The sequence below is a fragment of the Vigna radiata genome, chromosome 3 (assembly GCF_000741045.1).
Source record: "Vigna radiata var. radiata cultivar VC1973A chromosome 3, Vradiata_ver6, whole genome shotgun sequence".
Lineage (NCBI taxonomy): Eukaryota > Viridiplantae > Streptophyta > Magnoliopsida > Fabales > Fabaceae > Vigna > Vigna radiata.
The window spans coordinates 6,564,302-6,577,735 of record NC_028353.1 but is presented as its reverse complement, the minus strand read 5'-3'; the positions used below and the strand labels follow the sequence as shown (position 1 = coordinate 6,577,735).

The window sequence follows — 13,434 nt, the reverse complement described above, 5'->3', positions numbered from 1 at the left end:
TATGTATTCGTGTTACAAAAATAGTAACTTTTCCTCTAAATATATTTTACTATGAAAAATTATTGAAGTGAAGGATCACAAGAATAATATTATAAGAAAAAAAAAGCAGGAGATATTATTTGTCTGCCAAAAATGCGCCTAACTTACAGTAATGTCAATATTTGATTCATTTATTTTTTAGCATTGTTGTTTAGCCAGAAAAGATGCATTGACGAACATGTTGATGATGAAGATTAAACATACATTATTTTATGGAAAAGCTAGTTTCATATCACAATTTTCTTGTACTCTTTTTCATTTTTTTAAATATAAAAGTTAACATTTGTTAAAACTATTTTATCGTTAAAAATGTCAAATGATAATTAAACAGTATAGAAAAACCTTTTTTTTCTATTTTTTATTAGTTAAAAAAAATATGTGCGCGAAATGTGAATGATTAACATTCATTGTATCCATTCAACGTTACATAAAAGAATACATATAATTTTTTTTATATTTATTACATTATTTTACTTATTTTTACTTTCTTCTTTTTTTTGAAAAATTAAAAAAATTCAATTTTTTTATCATCATCTTACCTTTATTAATCAGGTGTCTCGAATGAATATAAATATATATTATACTACCGTTACTCTATGTAAAAAATGACTTTTTACCAGACTTTCAAAAGCAGAAATTTATGTAATAGTTAGAATAGTAGGCATTGGTCACTCGTGCTGCACAGTATAGTTTTGTCAGTCAAACAAGCTATTTCTCTTGTGCTGGGTAGCTGTTATTTGTATCTTTCTGGAGAGTGATAAAATTTTAAATATGAAAGATGATACATTAATATATAAAAAAGCTATATAGAGAGATAACATAAAATGGTTACAATATTAAAAACGCAGTCAATAGTATATGTACACACGAAAGTTTGACTATTTTGGGTGCCTTATAGTTCTTATATTTGTGTAAGAAGTGTACTATTTATTTATAATGTCTCCCTGCAGCAGGGTATATATTGTGGAAGAAAGCTGTAGTTATAGTTTTTTTTTTTTTTTTTTTAAGAAAGTGAGAGTGGTGGAAAAGTCAATGCTTGATGAAGCAACCTAAGAGAATAAAGGAGGAAAGATTGTTTTTTCTATGACACTGTGTTTAGAAAATAAGAGAACTTTCTTTAACCAAGACGTGTGTTCTACAATTCACCAAAAAGTATTTATTTGGGCATTTCATTGACTTCAAAGGCTACATTGGAACTTATTTCTCACTACTTATATATTTTGCAGTTGTTTATATGATATTATTAGAGCAATCATCATCTTACAAACTTTAGGTTAATTTATTCATTTTTTACATCAAGAATATCTTACGACATTGTGTATTAATTTGTTATAAACATTGTATTAGATTGTTTCCACCATGATCAATGACAAGTATATCAAGCTGGAGTGAAAGTCATATACATATATACTAAATGTTGATTATATTTGACTCAAAGTATAGTAATTTGAAAATGCATTATTTTTAAATTATTATTATCTTTTATAATTTCTGCTAAATTGAAATAAAATGAGGAGATTGGGGTTGAGGAGTGAAGGTGTCTGTGCGACTGTGTGGGGCCCATCAAACCATTTCGTCTTTGGAAAAAAATGTGGATGGGACTGAGACGAGGCTATCTGTGAGACCGTCGTAACGGGAATTGCGAAATTCTCAAAAGCAACACCCAACCTATATTCTCACTTTCTCACTCAGCTTCGCTTTTCCATTGCTTCTTTTGCTACCCGAATTCAACATGCGCCGCTTCAAATCCCGCCAATCACTACCCTACTTCCACTCTCTCAGATGAACCCGACATTCACGCGCCGCCATGCTCCACTCTTCGCTAACTCTCCTCTTCATCCTCCTCTTTTCCCTCACCACTGCCGACCCGCACGACGCCGAAATACTGCGCCAATTCCGAAAAGGGTTGGACAACCCGGAACTGTTACCATGGCCGGACAGCGGCGATGACCCGTGTGGTTGGAAGTACATTTTCTGCGACAATAAGAACCGCGTGAACCAGATTCAGGCGAAGGGGTTGAACCTGAGCGGTCCTCTTCCGCAGAACCTGAACCAGCTCACAAATCTCTTCAACGTGGGCCTCCAGAACAACAGGCTCAACGGCCCATTGCCCTCCTTCCGCGGCCTGTCAAATCTCAAATACTTGTATCTTGACAACAACGACTTCGACTCCATACCTTCAGATTTCTTCGATGGGCTCCAGAGTTTGGAAGTGCTCGCCTTGGATAATAATAAACTTAACGCCAGCTCCGGCGGCTGGCACTTACCGCAAACGCTCCAGGGTTCAACGCAGTTGACCAATCTCTCCTGTATGGGCTGCAACCTCGCCGGTCCATTGCCCGAGTTTCTCGGAACAATGAACTCGCTGTCGTTTTTGAAGCTCTCCAACAACAACTTGACGGGAGAGATTCCCCCGAGTCTAAACGGCTCCGCGTTGCAGGTTCTCTGGCTGAATAACCAGCAGGGGGAGCTTCTTACTGGAAGAATTGACGTTGTGGCCTCCATGGTTTCGCTCATGAGTTTGTGGCTTCACGGGAACGCATTCACTGGAACGATTCCCGATAACATTGGGGATTTGAGCTCCCTACGGGATCTTAACGTTAATGGGAACAACCTCGTTGGGTTGGTTCCTCAAGGTTTGGGTGACCTGAAGCTGGACAAACTGGACTTGAACAACAACCATTTTATGGGTCCGATTCCCAATTTTAAAGCGGCTCAAGTGTCTTATACTAATAACGATTTTTGTGTGAACAAGTCAGGGGTTCCTTGCGCGTTTGAGGTGATGGCGCTGTTGGGGTTCCTTGGGGGGTTGAATTATCCTGAGAATTTGGTTGACTCGTGGAGTGGGAATGATCCTTGTGGGGGTCAGTGGTTGGGGATAAAGTGTAATGTTGATGGAAAGGTGAATATGATTAATTTGCCGAATATGAATCTTAGTGGGAGTTTAAGTCCTTCTGTTGCGAACTTGGGTTCTCTTGTTGAGATTAGGTTGGGGGGGAATGATATTAGTGGTGCGGTCCCTGGTAATTGGAGTAGTTTGTCGTCTTTGACATTGTTGGATCTGAGTGGCAATAACATTTCTCCTCCATTGCCTTTGTTTAAGACTGGATTGAAACCTATTGTTACTGGGAATCCTCTCCTCAATGGTGGTGCGGAAAATCCTTCATCAGGGAGCAAGAGCCCATCATCTGGATCTGGTAATGTCGACCCCGCATCGGGTCAGTCCAATTCTAGTTCGAGTGATTCTCGTGAAACTAAGAAATCTAAACGGAAAGGGTTGGTTTCCATCGTTGCTCCGATTGCGGGAGTGGCAGCTGCGGCTTTTCTGCTCATTCCACTCTATGCATATTGTTTCAAGAGGACGAAGGGTGGCTTCCAGGCACCAACCTCACTGGTAATTCACCCTAGGGATCCATCGGATTCTGACAGTGTTGTGAAGATTGCTGTTGCTAACAATACAAATGGAAGCATTTCCAATTTGACAGGGAGTGGTTCTGGGAGTAGGAATAGTAGTGGAATTGGGGAGTCTCATGTCATTGACGCTGGAAATCTTAGAATATCAGTCCAAGTTCTCAGGAACGTGACCAAGAATTTTGCGCCCGAGAACGAGCTTGGCCGTGGTGGATTTGGAGTTGTTTATAAGGGAGAGTTGGATGATGGAACAAAAATTGCAGTGAAACGAATGGAAGCTGGTGTGATTAGTAGCAAGGCATTGGATGAATTCCAGGCTGAGATTGCGGTTCTATCAAAAGTCCGGCACCGGCATCTGGTATCTCTTTTGGGTTATTCTATAGAAGGTAATGAAAGGATTCTGGTGTATGAATATATGCCACAAGGGGCTCTAAGTAAGCATCTTTTCCATTGGAAAAGCCTTGAACTGGAGCCACTCTCTTGGAAGAGGAGGCTCAATATTGCATTGGATGTTGCCAGAGGGATGGAGTATCTTCATACTCTGGCTCACCAGAGCTTCATTCACAGAGATCTTAAGCCGTCAAATATCTTGCTTGCTGATGATTTCAGAGCAAAGGTCTCAGATTTTGGTTTGGTAAAACTTGCTCCTGAAGGTGAAAAATCTGTAGTTACCAGGCTTGCAGGGACTTTCGGATATTTGGCGCCAGAATATGCAGGTATTTTGTTTACTAGTTCTACAAGGTTTAATCATTGGTGTGATCTATTTTAGTTCTTGTCAGCTTGTTAATATATGTCAAATTCTAAGGGAAAAACTTATTAACATCTACTACAAAATTTAATAAATTGATTACCATTATATGGCTTGTAACACAAACTTCAACTTTATTTGTCCTAATTTATTTGTTATCTTCAAATTTTATACCAATCCTGATTTCAATGTTCAAATATATTTCAGTGACAGGAAAAATCACTACAAAAGCGGATGTTTTCAGTTTTGGGGTCGTGCTAATGGAGCTATTGACTGGATTAATGGCACTTGACGAGGACAGACCTGAGGAAAGCCAATACTTAGCAGCATGGTTCTGGCATATCAAATCAGATAAGAAGAAGCTAATGGCTGCTATTGACAAAGCCCTTGATGTTAAGGAAGAAACATTTGAGAGCATCTCCATCATTGCTGAATTAGCAGGGCACTGCACTGCCAGAGAACCGAGCCAGCGGCCAGAGATGGGTCATGCCGTAAATGTGCTGGCACCGCTTGTTGAAAAATGGAAACCCTTTGATGATGACACTGAGGAGTATTCTGGGATCGATTATAGCCTTCCCCTTAACCAGATGGTGAAGGGATGGCAAGAGGCAGAAGGAAAGGACATGAGTTATATGGACCTAGAAGACAGTAAGAGCAGTATCCCCGCAAGGCCTACCGGATTTGCAGATTCTTTTACATCAGCTGATGGCCGTTAAAACAAATTGTTTGGTGTACCCTTTTTCCTTTTTGTTTTTCCAAATAGTTGTAGATAGCATGCCCCTTTCTTTCTGTCTATCTTAAAATGTCTTGGCGAATTTTCTAGTACCAGTGGTATGATAGTGTTTGAGTATATGAGATTCCATGTGCCCTTGAAATCTCGTGTGTATGCTTTGTATTTTCCACTATGACATTTAAGTGGTAATGGTTGTAGATATTGAGCCGCAATCAATCATCAATGGTTTAGTTCATTTATTATTTATGTTTGAGTGATCTTTTGTCAACCTTGTGTTGGTTGAGACTTTTGATGCGACCTTTTAAGCTGTGCCGTGGTGGATTGATGCAACGCAAACCCAAATGCATTGACATTATAAAAGTATTAATGTTAGGCGGGGATTTGTGTAAGATATTTAGCCTGGTACTCCTCCTTTATCCTTGTGGAGATGAATAGTGGAAAGTACTGTGGTCAAATCGATGGTGTTATTGGAGAACCTCTTCATCCGAGACATGACTGATAAATTTCATGAATTCACTTCTGAAAGGGTTGGAGCTAGCAGAATCGGTGGATAAGGTATTCATTCTGCGAGCATATTGATGTGGATTTTGAATATTCTTAGTTATTGCGGAAGACATGGAGAGTATATATTCGCTATGATATTGCCTTTTGTTACTTGTATTTCCTTCTACTTTTGGTGCATTAAATTCGAATGATGGTGGATTTTTTTGTTTCTTTGTAATAACCCAACGCATTTATTATTAGTTGCTGACCTTTTATTGGACTCTGATGTTCTTGCATCCCTAAACTATAATTCAATACTAGTAGAAGTGATTTTCCACGCGAATTTTATGATCCTATGTTGCGTTCGTGTTTCTTGAAAGGATGCATATTCGTTTTTAATATTTTGATAACGACTAGTCAAACAAAAGTCCAGGCAATTGGAGGTACAGCATGTTGCATATCGTGTGAAAAATATTATGATGAATTTGAAAGCAGGTCATGACCAAAACTGAAGTTCGGGGTTGGACCCTTGTTGAGCTTCATTCAGAAATGCTTGGAATTGCATAAGAGGCACGTGAGTGGAACTAATATGACCAATGTTGGATAATTCGCACACTTATGAAAAGAGGTATGCGTTGGTGACTAGTCTGTAACACGCATTAATTTTGGAGTCAGAGAGTGGCGTAGTATAATTGGTTTTGAAAGTAGCCCCCAAAACTGTCAATTTTTTTGTTGAACTAGAAGTAAATGCGCAGAAATCCACCGCAAAATATCTTCCACACAAATCCCTTTCCTTTGTTCCTCTCAACAATCTCGAAAGTTGCAAATCTGCTTTGGTGGAAACTTTGGAAGGAGCGAAAGACAAGAAGCCATGTGCCATGTGCCATGTCTATTTTTGGTTTGAGACTTGAAATTCCACATAAAAAAGGTATATAAATTAGCTATGGGTACGTAACGGAGTGGTGAGTACGTTCTAGACACATGGTTTTGTGTAAGTTGTGGTGGAGTTGGGTCCATGGCAGCTGCGTTGTTGTTATTTGACGTGGAGTGATGAATCTGATATGGCAAGAGGTGAAGAGAGAAGTATGAAATAATAATCTGCCATGCAGTTGGCACACACATAAGTGTCTAGGGATGTGGGCACAGAGGTTGTTCGTTTTCAATGAGTGAGCCAGATGGCATCTCAAACTGAAATTGGGATGTCAGATGAATGACCAACCTTTTGCCACGCACGAAGCTACTCCTGCCGACAACTGGCCCATGTGAGATCACACGCCATTACGTTCAATTATTGCTCCCCATGGATTCAACCCATATATGACTGAAGTTTAGTAGTCGTGTTATGCCACTCTAGCGTTTTTTATTTATTTTTTTATTTATTTTTCTTACTTGTTGTTTTCTGCATTTATTTATTTCATTGTTCTTTGCCACTATATTTAAACACTCCTAAGTTTAATGATCTGTTGATAACGAGTCCTTATCAGATAATTGTTTTTTATTCTTTTGAAAGTGCCTGTGCTTCTAAGGGCTTTTGACTTTTGCCTCTTACGCAAATCTATCAATATAAAAAGTTTATGAAGAATTCATAGCGGTTATAACCACATATAAGACCTGTTAGAAGGATCACTAATCTCTGTTCATGGAGTATATTTAATCATGAAAATCAGTATCACATTCTCTACTCTTTTTTTAAATTTTTTTATTAGAATAAAGGCTAATTATATGTAATAAAATTGTATGTATTAATAGTCAATCTAGTATAATAAATGTTTATATAATCTGATACTTAAACTTCTTAACTTCATAATAACCACTAAATTCCTTATCCACAAATAAACCTACAATAAAGTATTTGACAGTGAATGTCAATCTTTCTTAAAACTATTATTCCCGTAAAATAACAATTGTGATAAAAATATACCTCCTCCTATTTTACCCATTTACCATTCAGCCCTTTTTATTTATTTATTTTCCTTAACAAATCACATGTCTATCACACGAGACACAAAACTTAAGTTTAATTGAAAATTAAAAAAGATGCAGGGAACGCTAAGCCGTCACAACGCTTAGTAAAATACTCAGGACCGATTCAGTTCCTGCAATGACACAACTTGTCAATTCGAAAATTTTAGCTTTGTTGTCCAGTCAATAAACTGTTTTGCTATGGTTACATCATCCTCCCTCAGAACACTTACATTCATAGGACCATGTACAGGTGGCTCAACCACAGATTCTCAATTGCCCAGCAATTTTCCACTATTTGGAAGGAGAAGGTACTTGAGTAGTCAGCATCGTACTAAATCGGATGGCACTTTCATCTAGCAAACACAGATCATATCTTTGTACCTTTTCCTTGAAGCAATGATCAGTGAGAACTTCCAGGTGTCCAAAGAACAAATCTCAAAAAACGTGATCTGAGATATATCTTATGAGAATCAATAGATCCGACCACTTTTATGAGGCTTACATAAGAAGCCATACTCGATAATTTCCAGAAGATGCAATGCAAGAGATGAAATATATAGACCAATTGTAAAGAAAACTCTTCACCAACTCATATCTTCCAATTCATGCCCACAACAATGAGATGGAAACTCTAGCTCCTGGTAGATCCACATAGAATTGAGCACTTAGTTTACCTGAGTCATAGGGAGATCCAGTTATACTTCCTCAGAAAGGCAGCCAATATGATAAGTCCTAGTATCAGAATTCTGGTCTTTTGAGGATACGCTTAAAATTTTTGAAAAGGAAAACTGCCAATAAGGTCGATGGACTGGAGGTAACAGTAGAGTTGATTTTTTATCCATTGCAAGTAGCCGTGAACATTTGCTGCACCACCAATAAATTGAGATCATTACATTTCCTAAATGATAGGAAAATCTAAGGTTATGGAAACACTAAATTGAACCTGCATGGTTTTGAAAACAGAGTCTGGTAGCTGCAAATCCAATGCTACAACATGAAAGGCAGAAAGCTAATAAAACCTCAAATATATCAATAATTAATACCTTCTAAAAAACGAAGCATCATGAAAAGAAAAAGATAATTACAGTACCAAAAGACAATATAAACCGGTTTCAGTCTGATTCCCAAGAAAGTACTGCAGAGCAGTCGCAGCATACTCCTGCAATGCAAGACAACTATAAGCTATAATAAAAAGGACCTCAAATAGTAACTAAAAGAATCAAATGAGAAGCAACAGAGACTGTTACCGTAATATGTCTAAACACATGATGAACTGAAAAACCCCTTGCATGCACGTAGCTTCCACTCTGTTAAGAAGTACACAGATAAAACTGGAATATTCAGATGTAAAATCAAGCAAATTGATTATGAAATAACAAATAAACCTTTTTTAAAATAAAAATAAGTCATGTTGGAGCAAATAAATTAGTGCAAAACACCGAGGATGCAAGAATTCCTCCTAAACTAAATACAGAAGTACGGAAAAAATATCTGTCTCAACAACAAAGATGTAGAAATTCCCTTTAAACAACCATGAGCTGGGCATCACCGAGCTGCCACAGTCACAAAATTCACAATCCTGTCCCAACACACAAAGCTAGCACTGATATACCACGGTCTTTTCCCAGGAATTTGCATAACCGGTCTCTTCCACTCAAAATTAACAGACCAACTAACCAATACCATTTCCTTACATTTTCTTCCTTGGTCTGTAGCAGGCTAAATAATTTTACTCTGACAGCTTTACTAATATTGCCTACTCTTAACCAACAATGCTGAGCATACACCAATGACCCACTTGATTTCTAGGCCCAACTAAGGTTAGTTTTCCTAACTTGGGGGGCCATGCCAATCAAACAGTGCCTCTAGACAAAAGACTACCTGATTGCAGTGGTAGTTTTAGACTAGGTGCATGTGGCTCCTAGCTGGTGGGATTTGGGTACAGATGTAAAAAAATAAACTTTAACCATTGGGTCAGCCCTACTTGGACCTGATTTTAGTTCATTAACCTCTTGTTTCCATGCTTGCTTTACCCAAATAGGTAATTAGAAAAAAAAAAAAGTTCTACCTTATGAGCTTATTAAATTATGAACTTATTTGTTTCGTATTGGTTATGCTTGTGAATCTTTGTATTCAAACAGTGAAGCCGACCCAGAAAGGTATGAGCTCTTTGTGGGAGCTTGTCAACTTATATTTAATTTGAATAAAAAATATATTAAAATACCTATTAATAACTTTATACTTTTTATTTCTAGTATTATATTATTATTATTATTATTAGTTGATCATATCATCTATAACTTTTAAATATTTTTTCATATTTATGTACTGTTATTATTATCCTTTTATCATTACTCTAGTTGATTATAATATGGATTATGCTTCACATAAAAAAGTTGTTGGACATAAAAACCAAGGCCCAGCAATCCAAAATAGCAAGAGAGGAGTAAACAAAACTAAGACAGATCTGTTTAACCATAGGAAAACACAAGATCAACAATAAAACCAGACAGAAACTGGCAAGAGAGAACCAGTGAACCACAGAATTGTTACCGAGATGTGTTTTAGCATGCTGGTAAGTTGGTAACCAAACATTTCACAAACCATAATGAATTTCAGGAAACTGAAAAATAAATTATGATATATATGTCAAAGGAAAAATGCTAGCAACGTTCTCTTCGACACTCCATCATTTGCTGAGAATTATAAAAAGTCACATATTACGGAAGGTTCCGCTTCTAAATCAGGTAAGTCATTAAATGAGAAGTGCAACCCATCAAAATTTGTAAATTGCAATAAAATTCAGCAACAATAGAGTATTTGAAAGAGAGTCCCTAACATTTCTCATGTGATAATAACACTGGAAGGTATACCTCATGTGGAGAAAAGAAAGCTACAGCATCGGGATCCGTGGAACCAGCAGGATGCAAGGATACAACAGCTCTGAAGATAGATGGGAATAACATTTCTATCACCGCAACCTTCTCTTCAGCAACAGTTCCAACTGATCCTAGCCTTAACTTATTAGAACCGTGATAGTTATGTTCTAGAGAACTCTCATTTGCCGATGAGCTAAGTGTGGAAGCTCTTTTTAACCAGTCCAATCGTTCAAAAGTTAAAATTTTCAGACTTGGCACATCCTTCTCTACAGACTTCAGAACATCAGGTAGCGTCCTTAAAAACCTAATTTCTTCCTTCGGATCCACTGTAATTTCTTCAGACACACAACATTTCTTTGAAGCCGAGTCACTAGCTTCAAGTCCATCATCAAGATGTGGGAAAAAACGCCTTTTCTGATCAGTGAAGGCTTTCAGAGCCAACCTGTTATCATTCAAAAGCCTAAGTGAGCGAGCAGCTAAAGTAACACAAATCAACAGCATCGAGAATGACAAGTCAGCAAGCAAGAATACCCATGAACAACAAAACATAAAGAAAGGGGCCAAGTATTTCTTTGACAATTGTATTCAACAAAGTGGAGCAGCTAAATGTCTTGCAAAATATTGTTGGCAAGGATAACAGCAAAATTAAAGTCAATTTTCAGACCAAAAAAATGTGGAGGCAAACTTCATGAAAGTGAACTGAGACGTCAGCAAAAACAGTACAGTTGTTAACAGTCTTGCTATGTGTCTAACTGTCTACGATAAACAAACTAACTTACTCATACCAACTGTCACCATTTCTACACAACTTAGACTGAGGCGGTTAGCACGTACCATAGGGTTATATCAATTATTATTACTCCTTTGCTCTATACGTATTCGGGAGCGAATAGCAAAACCAAAAGATTAAGATATCTACTTATTCATGCACACAAAATCCTCAAAAAGAAAAAATCACTGGTCTAAGAATACCAGATACCATCATTCGCTGAGCTGTCTTCCCTATGTTCAACACACCACCACCAAATAACCAAAACACATTTGAATTTGAATCCATTGTTTTCCATTCTATTTCGTTATCCAAACACGGAAATTCAAATGGCATACAGAACTGAAGAAGAAGAGATTTAACAGAAACGAACCTAGTCCTGTCGACGGCAGAAGCGCCAGCTTGACCCGCAAGCTGTCGTTTCCACGCATACGCAACCACAGCGCCATCTGGACAAACTAGCGGCATATGCAAGCCCCAAAAGTCTTTCCTCGATCGAAGTGATTCACTGAGAACTCCAGATTCTTCCAACTCCTTACCTACAAAACCGAAAAACCACGCAGAACTAATCATATAAACAACGTCGCAGAGCGCAAACCAAAACCCTAATCCGCGGGTAAAAAAAAACGAAGGGGCACGAATGCAACGACACAATTACCAAGCGATCGAAGGTCTTGAAGATACTGACGCATGCAGGCGTCTTCCTTGAGGAACATTTGGAGAGGCTTGTTGCCTTGGTGAGGCTGCGCTGCCGCGACGAATAGCGCTTCGAGGAGGCGGTCGGCGCCGATTCGGATGTCGGCGATGATTCGTTCGGCCTGTCCTAGCTTGTCCATTGCTTGAGCCACCTGCTTCGGCGGTGCTTCGGAAGCGGAGCCACCGGAGGAGGGAGGAGGAGTGGAGGTTGAGATGGGTGCCGTCGTGGCCTGCTGCTGCGTTTGTTGCATTTGCATTTGCATTTGGCACGCCCACAAAGAAAGTGAGTTTCGTCTCGGCTAGTACTTTCGTACAACTCGGATTGGGCCTTCCTTCACCAGTAACGTCATATAAACATCTCAAACACAAGGCCCATCAAACAGTAATGGCCTTCCACACCACCTGCTTTCATTAAATGCTTTGTTGCTACCTTCGAACTTTTTTTAATTTACAAACCAGTTTCTTTGCATTTGCTTTTTTGTGGCCAATAACGTCTGCTATTGTGTTCCTCTAAAAATTATACTAGAGTATCATAGTCAATGAAAACTGCACTATTTTTTTTTTCAGATTTCATCTAATTTTATTGATGTAGTTTTATTGACATGTGTCATTCATAAAATTAACTCAAATTAATAAAAACAAAACAACTTTACATAAATCTATAGTCTATTTATTTATAATACATACAAATTCATATTATATTTATAATTTATAATTTATACAAATAAGTTAATACAAAAGATAATATTTATCAAGTGCCATTAACATAAGTAACCCAAAAAAAAATAAAAACAAAAATAAAAAACTTTGCAAAAAGAGGGAAAAAATAATCAACTCCCATGAATGTATCAATGCTCTCGGGTAAGTGTTATGTATTTATGTGAGTTCCATTATCATTTTAATTTTAATTTCTTTGTCAAAAAAATGAACTTTACCTATCTAAATTTTGCAATATTTATTTTGTTTCTTTAACATGTCTCTTGTTCGTGTTAAGATAAAGTACACTGAAAAGTCTCGTGGTGATTTGTGGGGGCAGTCAACAGTCTCGACTAGTAAGTTGGCAGGACGTTACATTTAACTATCCCAAAAACAAAACTCTAAAGAAACAAAACATGTTTTCTTTTGTATTATTGTGTCCGACAAGGATTGACTTTGTTTCTACGTATTCTTAAAGTGAGAAATTAAGGCTACGTAGTTCTAAAGAAAGATTTTTGTTGTTTGAAAAATGATATTTTGTATTTTGGTAGTTTTGTGTGAGAAAGAGAAAAGGCCTTTTTAGCAGAAGACCTACGCCAACTGTCCCACGTGTGTTTTAACCCTTTAAAACATATTTTTATTATTTTTGTAAAAGAAGGGAAAAAGACTTTTAGCACAAAGCTACATGAACGGTCGCACGTGTGCTCTAACCTTTTAAAACATTGTATTATTTTTGTAAAAAAGAAAAGAAAAACGCTTTTAGCATAAGGTCATTTTCAAAAATGCCACCACGCATCATTATGCTGCGGTTTTTGGTGAACCGTGACATAATATACGGTGTAAAATGTCATTTTTATTACTAGCGTTTTCATCACACGATGCTGGGGACAATGGTTCCAAAAAAAAAATGAGTTTTGCCATTATTAAGTAGAGGAATAGGAAAGAATAGGTAGGTGTTTAGTTGCATGGTGCAATGAGTATTAATACACGCGTGAAAAAAGTTGGCGAAAAGATA

The 13,434-nt window shown here is 37.6% G+C and overlaps 2 protein-coding genes across 5 annotated transcripts; one reads left to right on the top strand and one right to left on the bottom strand.

Moving 5' to 3' along the window:
* Nucleotides 1-1,569: 1,569 nt before the first annotated feature.
* LOC106757637 (receptor protein kinase TMK1) lies at nt 1,570-5,175 on the top strand. Its single transcript, XM_014640356.2, has 2 exons — nt 1,570-4,166; nt 4,406-5,175. Exons 1-2 carry the CDS (start codon nt 1,847-1,849, stop codon nt 4,912-4,914), a joined length of 2,829 nt encoding a protein of 942 aa, XP_014495842.1. The 5' UTR covers nt 1,570-1,846; the 3' UTR covers nt 4,915-5,175.
* Nucleotides 5,176-7,425: 2,250 nt separating this feature from the next.
* LOC106758030 (mediator of RNA polymerase II transcription subunit 27) lies at nt 7,426-12,140 on the bottom strand. Of its 4 annotated transcripts, none has more exons than XR_002667364.1 (8): nt 11,686-12,140; nt 11,401-11,566; nt 10,253-10,700; nt 8,627-8,686; nt 8,470-8,538; nt 8,323-8,388; nt 8,144-8,243; nt 7,426-8,053 (listed from the first exon to the last, which is right to left on the bottom strand). XR_002667364.1 is itself a non-coding variant. In XM_022779292.1 (8 exons), the coding sequence occupies exons 1-8, from the start codon at nt 11,984-11,986 to the stop codon at nt 8,045-8,047; spliced, it is 1,197 nt and encodes a 398-aa protein (XP_022635013.1). In that variant the 5' UTR covers nt 11,987-12,136; the 3' UTR covers nt 7,426-8,044. The 4 variants fall into 4 exon arrangements, 3 of the variants coding, with proteins under 3 accessions (XP_022635013.1, XP_022635012.1, XP_014496410.1); XM_022779292.1 differs by having other exon boundaries at nt 8,323-8,366; nt 11,686-12,136; XM_022779291.1 differs by having other exon boundaries at nt 7,426-7,828; nt 8,054-8,243; nt 8,323-8,366; nt 11,686-12,135.
* Between the last annotated feature and the right edge of the window lie 1,294 nt (nt 12,141-13,434).